Source organism: Haemaphysalis longicornis, unplaced genomic scaffold (genome assembly GCF_048455015.1).
Source record: "Haemaphysalis longicornis isolate Haplotype H1 unplaced genomic scaffold, Haemaphysalis longicornis Haplotype H1 scaffold_6, whole genome shotgun sequence".
NCBI classification, from domain to species: Eukaryota; Metazoa; Arthropoda; class Arachnida; order Ixodida; family Ixodidae; genus Haemaphysalis; species Haemaphysalis longicornis.
In genome coordinates this window covers 62,782,527-62,796,458 of record NW_027526407.1, presented here as the reverse complement: position 1 = coordinate 62,796,458, position 13,932 = coordinate 62,782,527, and the positions used below count along the sequence as shown (strand labels likewise).

The window sequence follows — 13,932 nt, the reverse complement described above, 5'->3', positions numbered from 1 at the left end:
TAAACCAAAGGCCCCCAATGACATTAAGGAGTGAATTCTGCATGCACTGTGTAAACACGATTATGAACGCTGCGGCAAGCTATGATGCAACACAAAACAGAGCACACCTTCACATTAATGTTTGCTTCGTTTTTGGCCAACGCGCGCAGCAAGGCAGAGGGGCTTTATGAAAGGCACCCTGTTCACAGCAGACTACCAGAGCCTGTACAGTTAAACCTGAATGTAACGAACCTCTATGTCACGAATTCCTGGATTTAACGAATTTTTCCAATTCCTCATTGTAGCCCCATTGAAACTAGGGCTGGGCATCAGTTAAAAATGTTAATCCGATTAATCGGTAGGCTTTAATCGGTTAATTAATCCATTAATCGGTTGCATTCGTTTAAGAAGGACAATGATAAAATTAATATTTTTTAATGATTATAAAAATATAGCAGCACCTATTATCAATATTTTTTAGGCCTGCTCACAGATTTTTGTAGTGGTTTGGGGGAAGAGAAAAGGAAAGGAAGTGCACTGGGGATATTATTGAGCTCTGTAGAGAGCTCACCTGCATACAACCCATTGCGGGGGAAGGGGAGTAGAGGGGTATTAAAGGATAGAGCACAAATAGAAAGCAATAAAAAAAGGGCTAAGTCAGGCTAGCACATCACATACATCCCAGATAAGCTGACCAGACTATCATCATGGTAGTGATGTGGGCGAGACGCTTATCAGCGTTGGTCACTCCCACTATTTCTGGAATCAGGAACATTGGCACGTGCCGTAATTGCAGGAGGACTCGATTAACCGTGGTTCACTTACGCCATAGTTAATTTATACAACGGTAAATCGGTAGGCATGCCCGCTCGACTTTTTTCGTATTATGCATATTTGTATTTAGAGTAGCCATTCCCCCACCTGTCTTGGATATCAGCTTGCAGTGTTAGTCAGTATCCCCGAGCATACTTACATCGATTTTCATTGTGAAGTAAGGTGGGTTATTTGAACACGAATATGATCATGGATACGCTTGTGCACAAAAAGACATTAATCGCAACTAAAGCATTAATCGATTAATCGAAAAGTTAATTGATCAATCACCCACCCCTAATTGAAACCCATGTGCTTGCGACTTCTATGTATTCGAAGGTGGTGCGACGGTTAACCTTGATGTCACGAATTTGCTAAGCTGATGAGCCATTTGGCTGGAAAACTGGCTGGAGAAATGCACTAATTCAGGGAACTTCGCCGTCACCACAAACTAGCGTGTGTTTCTTTCCAGTGTGAGTGCGGTGTCGGTAAAGGCGTGCTTGTTGGCATGTGGTCAGGCGTTTCCACTGCCATCTATGGTGTCAGTTCGTCAGGGATGAGCGAATCCGGCTGCAGCTTCTCAAAACAAGTTCGCAATTTTAAATGCCGCCTCCGCTGGAGAGAAAGAAGATCGTCGCCGCCCGGCACAGTATCCCAGCTAACACCCCCTCAACAATTTTGAGTGCGGCAAAGAGCATCATGTTAGCGAGAAGACGTCCTTTCAGAATAAGTTTGGTCCCTAAACCAGGTTAAGGCACCGAAAAGTGTCAAAAGGCAAAAGTAGTACTTAAGTTACCTTTTGGGAGTACAGGGCTAAGTGACCTTGCTTTGTAGTGCCGTGTAATGACTGAGTTCATGGGAAAGCAGCAGACTCGAATCACGCAGTTTTTCACTGTGCAATAAATCCTTTAAGGGTGAGTTCACCATCATTTATGTCTAGCATTTTGGTTTCGTTTCTGCTTCATTCACACGAGCTTAAACTCGAAACCTGCATGTAACGAAAAATTGCGAATTTTTGTGAACCTTGCTACATCCAGGCTTAACTGTACTCAAAATATGCCTAAAAAAAGCAGCTCCGCTGCTCACAGATATGACTCTGGACGAAGCAAGAAACGACCAATCAAGCACGAACAGAAAAGCAACATGACTTGATTGATTGTTGGGTTTACCGTGCCGACACAACACAGGCAATGAGGCGCGCCGTAGTGGAGGGCTCCGGATAAATTTTGACCAGCTGGGGATCTTTAACGTGCGCCGAAATCTTGTACACACGGGCATTTTTGCTTTTCGCCTCCATCAGAAAAGCGGCCGCCTCGGCCGGGAATTGAACAAAAGCCACGACTTATTGTCACTTAAGACAAAGACAATGTCACGAGATAATGACAACCGCCAAGTGCGATTGCAAGCTTTACACCACTTACATTGAATCGTGGATAACAGATAGGGAGAAATAACTGCTTTTGAGCTCAAGGGGTGCGAATGGTGTGGGCGCTACAGATAACTCCAGGCTCTAGAACTGCACTAAACATTGGAAAATAAAGGATTACGGAAATTGAACTCCAGAATGTGGCCACACGTTAAGTGTGGCCAATTCATTTAAGTGCTCCTTTAGGTGTCACACACCGTACTGAGTGTTGTAGGCAGTAACCATATCGAGTGGTTAAGTCAAAAAATGGTTTGCGTGGTGCACTGCGCAAGTCTGGACCCCGCGTGGCCTGTGCCTCGAGCTGAGCACCAGCTCAGGCCAGTGTTCACCTGGGAGCAATAAAGCTATTTTGTGTTCTGACCTCCGACACTGAGGGTTTCAATTTAACTTTACTGAGCAAAGTTAGCTTCAAGAAAAGACGCAAAAAAGAAAACTATGATTAGGAGAAAAAACTGCAATCAAGAACCTTCCATTTTGAGGCCTTGTTGAGACTGAGTCGTGACAAGGCTCTGTTCTACACCAAAGCTTAGCCTCAGCATACCTACTGTATGAATTTTTTTCTTCGGAGTCCAGCTCAAATTTTCTAAACAGTTCCACCCTTTTAACAGAGCTACGGTGTGCCACAGTTCACTCGCACAATGCTGACATTAACCCTTTCAGCCTGGAATTTTTAATTTCAAGCAAAACAATGTTTTCTGCGTGTTTTCATAAATTTTATGATCCAAGAAGCTCCCAGACAAAAAATAGAGCTGGAAATGCAAGTAATAACAGATTTATTAATGAGGCAATTAATTAGGACATGTGGCAATTAAAATATTTATGTCGAGTAGAAACATCACTTATGCATATTTTCCTAAACGTCATGACTACATGAGCCTACAAACAAGAAATGAGCTTCGTAGTGTACACATTTATAGGTTTACAAGCTTGGGAATAAAGCTCGGACCGCCACTTTTTTCAGCCTCGACGTCATAATTTCGTCTTCACCGGAGCTGCTGCTTCTTTGTAGCATGCAGCTTCACTAGAATGAAACAGTGATATCCATCGCAACAGGCATCAATAGAGAAAAAATCCTCAAAGGGCTAGCAGTTTTGGTTTCGTTCTGTATGCGCTAGAGGAACTTTTATTTGATGGCATCAATTGACACCACCAGGACCAAAAGGGTTAAAGCAAATGTAGCGATATTGCACAGTGAAAAAAGTGCCGGGTGCCACATGAAGCTAGTTAGTTTCCCCAGTAGTTAAAACTTCTCACCACCATTTTGCATCGAGTTGGTTCGAAGTCTCATATAACAAAAAAAAATTGTTGCAACAAACTTCTCATTACCATTTTTCATCACGTTCATTCCAAGTCTCGCACAAACAAAGTAAAAAGATTGTAATTCCTTTTTGGTTCAATAACCTGGCTTGTAGCAATGCACAATGGATGCTAATTACACAAGCAAGAGCAGGCCACAGAAAAGACGAAAAAAATTATCTTTGATGTTTGCTATTCAGGACCGCACGTGCTCTATTTAAAAGCAAGAGCTTCCGTCATTAGAGGTCAGCCACGATTGCACAAAGTTTTAGTGTGTGTCAGCGGTGTCAAGTGTGGACACTGGATACAATCTTATCACCGACACGAGTAGACTGTTTCCGCCGGGCCTGATTACACAGTGCGGTGTGGGCGTATCTCGTGACGAAATGCCGCTACACTCCGTACACACTCACGTACGTACCCTTTGCAATGATTGCATAGACGATTGTAACGATTGCAATGCTTGGAAATCATCGGACAGACTCCCACGGAGTTCTCAAAACAGTTTGGCCTGCCGTTCACAATGAGTCAGTGTAACGCGGCAATACATAGCTTTTGCACGGGAGAAAAAAAAAACAAAACAGCTCTAGGCAGCAGTCTAAACGCGAAATTTTCTCTTGCCTCACCAATGACGACTGCCCACCCCAAAATGCACGGCAGGAAAGCCAACTTTCTCTGACAACGATGACGATTGTGGGTGAAGTAAAAACGGTTGAAACATGAAGCTCTTTCTGGTCAAAAGCCAATGTCTTTAAAGGCCGACAGTCTGCAGCCCAAGTTGCTATGCCCAAAACGAATCCTTCACGAGATTGGAATTTGATTCAACTAGGTTTGCGGTAGAAGAAAGTTTCGTGTTTCAACCATTTTTGTCATGAGACAAAGGGGCATTTGAATTTTTTACACATTCTATGCCTGTAACTTATTAGAAATCTCGTTTATAAATATTAATTTAGACTTGTTAACTTAAAACTGATATTTAAACAGAGATTACAATTTTTACGTTTGGCTGCCATCACAAGCCAATGCCTATGGGTTTTTACTGTCAACCTTCAAGTAATTAGCCAGAGAGAGAGGTGCTCAGACAAACATTGGCCTAGACCGTGACTTTGCGTTAATTCCTCCTTTACTTTTCAACAGCGAAGCTGTTTAGCAAATCATAATTTTTCGTGTGCGCAGTTAAAAATACCAAGAAATTGCTGAGTGCGCGCACGTGAGCGCGGGCCCCGCAGCGACCGCTCGGCAGTAAACAAAACCAAGAAAATGCCCAGTGCTCGTGTGTGCGCGCCTCACGACGACCGGCCAGCTCCCCTGTGCACGCTTGTCAAGCTAAGTGTACCTGCTTAGGAAGATTGGCCAAGATTGGCCAAAAAAAAAAACTCCAGCGTTTGCCATAATTGTGGCAACAGTTGTCCAGAATGAGGAATACTCCAGCATTCGCCGTAATCATGGCAAAACTTGCTCGGAACGAGAAAGACACGCCGTAGCGTATGCCCCTCCAAGGTGATGTCCAATAATTATCACTTCCAAAAAAATGAAAAAAGCTCCCACTTATAGCCACAATGATGCAGTAAATCGCTACTTTCAAGCCTTATGCATTAGTGTGAGTTTCCTTCATTTATTTCATTGCTTGAAAGGTAAAAAGGCTGAGGTCTGGTAAGAGCAACTTTTCCGCAGCCCAGGTTGGGTGAGAGGGAGAAAATACCTAAACTACATGAAGAGGTCAGCGTGGTGTGGTGGATGACTTGCAATGCCATCTGGTGAAAATGGTGAAAACTAAGAACATAGGTGTACACACACATACACTCATCATCATCCTGTCTACGCCCACTGCAGGGCAAAGGCCTCTCCCATAGATCTCCAATTATTCCGGTCCTGTGCTAACTGCGACCAATTTATGCCTCACCAGGCTTCACACACACACATGGCTATCCTCTAAAGAAGGAAAAAAGATTTTTGTGTCGTGTGACACAAGAGTCTGAGCAGCCTTGCAAGACACAGAATGGAAGAAATTTCTGGCACAATCTTGCCCTGGTCTCGGAGCATACAAAGTCAAGTAACCAAAGAGGCAACAATCGCCATACACTTTCTTGCACAGGGAAAGCAGAATACTAGATCCTGACACCTACTACTAAGAGTTTCTGAGAAAGTGCACATAACTACAAATGGTTCCCATCTCCCTGAAATGCAGCCAGGAACTACGTGGGAAAGCTAGTCAGCTTTTCCAGAAAACTTCGAGTAAATAATAAAGAACTTCGTAAGTTACAAAGCGAAGGCTTCACAAAGCAAAAGGCTACTTAAACACTGCAATTCCGCGACACCGTCCTCTTGAAATCGAAACAGGAACCGCACCTTACACAGCCAAGGTAAAGTGTGGCACCCATTATTTTGCATTGACATTCCAAAACAAGCACTAGTGCAGCCCCAGTGCGACTCTGGTGCCACACCAGGGTGTTCCACCCACAGGTCTCCCTCCCCTGCTCACCTGTGGTGGCCAGGGGGCTCTGCTCAACGAGGCGGTACTGGTGGTACCGGTTGAGCACCTTGCGCACGTTCTCCAGGGGGTCCACCACCACCACGGCTGGGTGCGCACGGCAGTAGCGCTGCAAAGAACACCACAACACCAACACGACACTTTCTTCACCAGGAGCATATCAGGCTTCACATCTTCAATGACAGCGTCAATGTAACATTTTTGGTGGTTTAACACATTGACGCTACACTTGGGCCATGAGGCACGTCGTAGTGGAGGGCTCTGGATTAATTTTGACCAACTGGGGATTGTTAAAGCGCACCAAAATGTCGACACATGGGCTTTCTTGTCTTTTGCCTTTATCAGATAAGCGGCCCCTGCAACTAGTATCAAACCTACACCCTCAAGCTCAGCACACTGAGCCACCGCGGTGGGTTGAGGGTGCCAATGCAAAGCTTGCACTGACACAGCAGGATTAAGGCACACCACGAGGTTGCTGCATATCATATTCATTACATTGGCGTCAGCAATGAGTTTCACCTGTAATTCATTCTGTCCACAAACATGGGATGCTTTTTAACTATTCCCCCACATTCGACAACAAAAACAATTCTTGAACTACCCACGAGAGGGTTCTGCACAGTTTTCAGAGTACACTTGCAACCCCACACTGCACCAGAGACTCGTTCAAGGCGTCGCATCTGCCCAGACCCCTTCTTTCTCTTTTTGGAAGAGGCGGAGGAGTGGTGTGGCCATTTGTCACCTTAAAACAAGTTCACAAAAAGGCCGCCACCCACCTCAAACTCTTCCGTGATCCGCTGACACTCCGTGTCACCGTGATCCGCACGGACCAGGATGTCGCAGAACTTGTGCACAATGGCCGCCAGTGGTCCCTGCTCTTCCAACGGCCGGGACAGGTCCAGCTAAACGGAGGACGGAACGACCAGACGCGTCAGCCACAATTCTCAAGGCACTTACTTCCGACTTTGGAGTCCAAGGAATTCATACTAACAGAGTAAAACTTCCACTCCCAGAAACGTTTCGTCTGTCCATTTGTCGATCATGGGAAAAACAGTCAAAAAATCGTTTCCTGGAAAATGGCATTTGCGGCATCGACGGCCATTTTTCCATCAGTCTGCAAATTTCCCCATCGTAAGGCACCATATTTTATTGTAAACGGCATTTTAAAGTGCACTTCACAGCTCAGTTCACGCAGATTCGATGGTGAAACGGCGCTTTTCTTGCAGCGCGAAGCTAACATTTCGCCCTTGGATATCTTGGCACCCAGAGCAGATGCAACTGTAATTTTTTTGCTTATGATACCTAGTTGTGTGGAGAATGCAATGTTGGAAACAAATTTTTCAAATGGAGGCTTCGGCAAATTATTACTTTGTTCAATTGACACCACCTCTGAGCCATTTCTGGCAGAGTAAAGTTCAGTGTAAAATGAGCAAAAAAAGCTAAATGAAACAACTTCCTCCAACGTTGTATTCTTTAGTCCTTTGTCTGCCTAGCCACAAGGTAATCACCATTCTGCATGGAGTGGTTATTTTGTAATTCTGACCCAAAATAATGGCAATTAATCACTCATGATCTGAAAAAATAGTAAACTTGCACAAAAAATGTAATTGGAGATTTGAAATCGGCACAAAAAACTCCATAATGCTGTGCACGGAAGGCACATTTGTTGCCCATCTCCTAACAACTTCAGTGTGGGTGGCAAACCACATGTTGAAGACGCTTCTGACAAAAATGTAGTGACGAAGACCACGGGGACAGAGACTTGCATCGCCCCTAATTTACGCAGAATTCCCCGACCTCTTCTACTTAGTAAGCCCCCCTCAACCGAATTAAGCCTGACACAATGTGCAAAAACAAATTTACCCTGGCCTCCTTTCTCACCACAAGAAACACATTTTGTGCCATTATGAAATGTGATTAGAAGTGAGCAAGAATGTTCTGTAAGTGGGTACACTTTCGTCGAACAAGTCACGTCATTTTTATTAATGTGCGAGCATTTTTTTTAGCTATCTCGCTCAAATTTCACAATACGTACATCTCTTTGGCCTCGTAACGAAAAGCTGCTGTTAGCGTAAGAAGTCCCACACACAAACACAGCCATCATAACCACTTTTCACTAACGATTATAATAGCAAAAACTCAAATATTCCAAGCAATGTCAAGTAGTTAACAATTACTCCAAGTTGAAGTAGTTCAAATAAACTCTTAAGTAATTTAAAACAATCAGTCTTTCACTTCAGTTTCAAGTACAAATTGCAAGTACTCAAATTCATTCCAAGCAATTGTACGAGTGATTCTTCCAAGCCCTCTCATTTAAATACAACCATCTGAAATGCACTTGGTCCACTTTATTTTTACCCTTTCGAGTTGCTCAAGAGAAGATAGGCACGAAATGTGAGGGGGTAAACATCCACAGCCCACGCGCATCAGAAACAGTGCAACGAAAAGCCAGACAGTTGCCGGGGCAGACTGCACAGATAACACTGACATTGGAACCCGAACCCCATGACCTGGTCAGGGACAGCGCAGCGCATATCAGAGCACATATCGCTTATTCCGCGCTCTGTGCAGGCCACGCGAGTGCTATGGCAAAGGTTTACAGTAATCAGCCAGATATTGTCACACTAACTTCCCCCTACGGAGCATATAAAAAGAATCTGTGTGTCTTCACAGGGCAACGAAGGCAAAATAGAAGTTTCACTCATTCAAGAGATTGCTTTGTTACCAATAACGCAGGTACCAATTTTGTCGCACGTTTCCAACTAAGCTAGATATTAAGGAAAACAGGTGAAACAGGGGAGACTTCCAAGCCACTTTATCGCCGGGTCCTTGTGACATCACTGGGACTTCAATGTGTGGTTGGCGACTGCCTCAACACCACCACCACGACTGTGCAATTGTAGTGGGGACTCTATTTGATCATACCAATGCAAACATGCAGTTAAGAGGGCACATGGGTCTTAAACCAAAACACTTTAATTTTAAAGTTATGATGATGAAAGTCGGAGGGACTTGTGTAGTTTTTCATTCTGATTGTAGGTATAAAATTTGTTTTTGTGTAAAACGACTACAATCAAATTTATTCATATTTTTACATTTGATTTTGTGACAGCTATTGTAAAAAAAAAAACTGCAGGAGGGATGCAGTTGAACAAAGTACGAGTAAACTGTGCGTAAATCAAGGAGCCCAATGAGACTAGCATCGTCATTCTATCTCTTCTGCAACAGAAGTTACGACCGTTTGAAGTTTGGGCCTTAAAGGTAAGACCAGTTTTTCCGGTTCCCACTTTTCAAGCCCGAACTTCAAACGGCCGTACAAAAATTTCTTCTTGAGCTTGTTAGGAGCTGATTGAGTTCCCCATATGCTAGTTCTTCCAAGTTGAACAAAGCCACGTTTTGTCTTCATGGCAGCAGCCTTAAAGCTCGAAAAGCATTGAACAGCCTGTTCAAACTTTTGCGTACCATATTTTTTCCCATATAACCCACACCAAAAATGCGAAAATTTCAGTGGCAAAGTAGGGGTGCGAATTATACTCGGGGTTTTTTCCTTTAGCGCGACCTCAAGGCAATGCACATTGTATCGTGAAGCTCCTACGCAGTAACTCTGACTAAGCCTTCCATGGCAGCGATTGTGCAAAACATACAAGGACAAGGAGGAAAAAAACATCCACGAGCGCACTCTAACCACTGAATCTTATTAGAGAATTCTGACTTTCGCGTTGCAGTCAGTGTATTCTACTTTGTAAACATACGCTTTTTCCGTCTACATGGTATGTGATGTGTTTGCTTGAGCAGTAGCTTTGGTGCAGCCTTTCCTGTATCAAATGTGGGGGCAACACACAAAGATTATTGTTTTTTCTTTTCCAGGGGGCTGAAAGTAAGCGCGCAGATTATGTGCAGGGCCAGGTTATACGCGCGAAAATACAGTACACACCTTATGACTCCGGCATTCCAGATCACTACGCAGCACATTAGAAGGAAGACAACACAGGGACACACACTCTTTTTATCGGAAGGTTTGCTTCAGCAACTTATTTAAATGTAACGCGGGTTGGTTAAAAGTGGCTGCTTGAGAGGCACCTAAAATCTAACAAACGCCATTCTCGAACAATTTCGTACCGGTGCGACTGTTTACAGTCACAGGCCAATGCCCTTACCTTGACCAGTTCCAGCCCATGCGACCTGCAAGACAAAAAGAGGCCGATAAGACACGAACTATACGGGCATATGCTATGCACGGCATTGTAACTTTACAATGGGTCATAAGGAACACTAGATTCTGTGGACAGTATCTAGTTGTTTTTTGCTTTATCAAGACATAGCAGGGCAGAACAATAGCTGGTCAGAACAATTCACCCAATGATTACGAGTGCTTTCTTCCTGTTTTGGCTGTGGCTAAACTGGTATTGAAATGATGGGATGCCAGCTATTGGAAGCTACATTCCCCAGTGATTATAAGACATTTCCTCCCATTTCAGCTATAGCTACAGTATGGATAAGCTGACAAAGTGCCAGTTATTAAAAGCTACGTTCTTGAATAGTTATAGGCAAGCTTGTGGGATGCCTGTTATTGAAACCTACATTCCCGAGTAATTATAAGACATTTCTTCCCATTGTAGCTATAGCTACACTGTGTATAAACTGACGAGATGCCAGTTATTAAAAGCTCCCTTATTGAATAGTTATAGGAAAGACAGTGGGATGCCTGTTACTGGAAGCTACATTTTTATGTTTAGGGGGAGGCAATGCATTTAAAAACAAGGGGATTTGTTTGCACGGTCGTTCTGCAACAGCAAGCAAACAGCAATGAAATTTTTGTACAGCAAAGCTAGCAGAAGTGGCTGAGAGAAAGCAACCACCAGTCAACATCAGTATAGACTAGCCCAACTATCTACCTAACTAATGGGGCACATGATGCGCAGTCGAAATGCTCGAACATGCATCTGGAGTGGTACCACTGCAACACCGCATGTCAGAGGTATTTTGCACCAAAAAGCTCGCTGCTGGTAGAGTGGTGCAATACACAAGGCACGTGCCATACTCTATCTAAAAAAGTGGCCTCTAGGTGGTCGCTCTTGTACCGAGTAGGAAGTTTTACCTTATCTGGGTATTGCCCAATGCAGCTTCAATCGTGTCACAAAATGCACCAAGTGTTTCCCAAGAAGAGGTTACGCAACCCCACGTACGCCTTGCCTGTTTTTTACTCCCGTCGGCAACGTCTCCAAGCTGTGATGCAATCCACACTAGCTTCTTTTGCAACCACATGAAAACGTTTTTTGCGCTGCTATGGCTTTAATGTTTTCACTTGATGTCGGTCTTTCACAACCGTGCGTGTATAATTAAGGGGGCATCGTGAGGAAAGCTAGGGCGTTTGTGAATGGTTCTTGGCACCCAATGTTTGGGTCCGCAAGTGTTTTAATAAAGTGATACACTTAAACAAAGCTGAACCTTTAGAGAAATGTCTACATTATTACGTGCGTTTCAGGCTGCCTCGAATATTTTCTGGTGCTCTAGTGCACATATTTTAAAACAAGTTACACCACATTGCGACGCTACAAAAATAATTGTTTTTACTGCCCACGCCATTTTAATAGGGTTGCCACCTTAACCGGTTTTGGACTGGCCCGACCGGTTTTTTAGACCGCGGGCTGGTTGCCGGTCTGTACCTAAAACGGGCCGACATCGGCCGTTTTTTTTGGCTATCATGCAGTGGCTATTTCTTTTTTTTGGCATTTTGTAAGTGTCAATACAGCCACTAACACGATAAATACGTGTCAACAAGCTCTGCAAAGACACGCGAGCCGAGAAAATATGTCGCCGAGCGTGATTCCTCAGATGGAAGGGGACCAAAGGGAGGTATAACACCACGAAATGCCGCCGGCGCGGTCAGCAAGGGTGGTTACTTTTCGCTGCAGCACATTCGCAGCAATAACCAAAATTTAGATCACTTTGAGTACAAACGTTATGTGGATTTCTCTGTAGGAAAATGCTACAATATATGACATTGTATGTCAAAAAGAACAAAAAAAACTGTGACGTCTGTTTTTTAACACAAGTTCAACCTTCTATACAGCACCCCTACCCCCGAAGGGCCGGTTTTTTTCTGCGGGGAAAGGTGGCAACCCTACATTTTAAATATGAAGACTTCTATGTAGTCCAGCTGTAGATCAAGTCTTCACGTTCCTCTAATAAAACAAGCTGTGCTAAATTCAACCACTAAACTAGCTCTTACTAGCACTAAACTAGCCCTCACGCATATACAAGTGTGTGTATAACTATGTAGATATTCTATTCCATTGCCCGTTCTATACTCCATCCATCTGTCTTTCACCACGCTGTTATTTTGGTGAATGTTCTTGTATCGCGTTCACCCACTCCTTCTTAAAGCCTGACAATCAGGCAAGCAGAATGCCAATAATTAAAATCAAATAAACATACAATACAATCGTGCTGCATTTTTCTGACGAATAGGTAGTCGACCAAGAGACGGCACTGTCATTGCGATTTTTAGTGTGCTCCGTGGTTTCAAACGCTTGGATTCCCATAAAACAAGCATGGTTTCATAAAACAGCTGTAAACTGGGCTTTAATGCACGTATCTCAATATAAATTACGTTTAATAGGCCAGTAAACAGCGACCGTTCTCACGTCTAGGTTAGGCATTGCTTTTTGTTTAGACAAGTGATATGACGCAACCCAGGGAAAGGGTTATAGAACGAGTTGCAAGCCGGATGTTTCTAAACAAGTAGGGCCACAAGAGCCTGCGAAGATAAACATACAACCCAAACAAGCTCGATTACACGAATAACTTCAAACCTTGCTAAAATCAGTTTGTAAATGACTACAGTTCAACCTCTCACACACATCAGTTTTCAAACTACGAAGGCAACCCTGTCATTTCGGTGGCCTTTGCAACAGTTCACAGCAATAAAATTCTTTTTTTTTTTTTTACCTCCAGTGCCTTTTGCAGTGGTTTTGCCTAACCAATTACTCATTATGACACATTCTACTGAGTCAATCACTTAATCAGCGAAAAATGGGGTCGAGGAGGTAGGGGCAGAGTGCATTGCCGTATTTTTGTTCTTTGCCGAAACATTAAGAGGCTGTAATTTTTTAATATAGCTCTGATTGCATTACAGAAATATCCTTACGAGCTTTCATCAGCCCTTGTTTACTTGATTTTTTCCAATTTTAAGGGCTTAATTTCGCCACCAATGCGAATAAACGATTTATACCGAACAGAATACCGTAAACGGGAACTCTGTAACCGCGAAAATTAAATTGCTTAGTGCGTAGTCATCCGAGGTTGGTGGAAAAAAAAAAAAAAAAAACGTGCAATTTGCAGCGAGCGCACGCCAACAGCGAAAAGCCCTGGCGGCCGCACAAGCTCAGACTCCACAATTTGCAAAACACCGCAGTCGGAGCAGGCACTTAAACCGGAAGCCACTTCCCCTGTTGCGAAACTACTCGGAGCGATCGACTTGAACGTGGCCGTCCACGGCGCTACCACCAAGTCGTCGTACCACGATCGCGTACCACGATACCCTTGGCCACCCGCACCGCGACATCACGCGCGTCGAGCGACGGGGCCTCCGGACGCCTCGAAGTCGCGGAGGGGGGCGTTTGCGAAAGTGCTTACGAGCAGGCCTGCTTGAAGTCGTCGGTGCTCAATTCCCGGCTCTTTTTGTCGCCCCACCAAAATCCGATTCGGGGCCGGGGGGCTTCCATGTTGCACATGTCGCGCCGCCGGCTGCTGTCAGTGCACACTCGGGTCCGCCGAGACCCGCGCCGCGACGGATGTCACCACTAACAGCGGACGCACGCCGTTCACGCGGCGGGAAAGGCCATCACGTAACCCAACACGCGCCCGCAGCCGTCGCGCACAAACACCACGCACAGACGTGCGCATCCGCCGACCGCCGAGCTGC

General features: G+C 44.4%; 1 protein-coding gene across 2 annotated transcripts in view; it reads right to left on the bottom strand.

The window, feature by feature from the left end:
• The window catches only part of LOC144142811 (inositol-tetrakisphosphate 1-kinase-like), a 22,231-nt gene extending 8,299 nt beyond the window's left edge, over window positions 1-13,932 (bottom strand). The window contains exons 1-4 of one of the 2 annotated variants that reach the window (XM_077674584.1): window positions 13,644-13,932; window positions 10,163-10,187; window positions 6,782-6,907; window positions 5,997-6,114 (exon numbers count right to left, since the gene is read on the bottom strand). In XM_077674584.1, the coding sequence (XP_077530710.1) occupies window positions 5,997-6,114; window positions 6,782-6,907; window positions 10,163-10,187; window positions 13,644-13,741 (367 nt within the window). In that variant the 5' untranslated portion in view covers window positions 13,742-13,932. The remainder of the gene's footprint in view (window positions 1-5,996; window positions 6,115-6,781; window positions 6,908-10,162; window positions 10,188-13,643) is intronic. The other variant, XM_077674585.1, reaches the window with a different exon arrangement.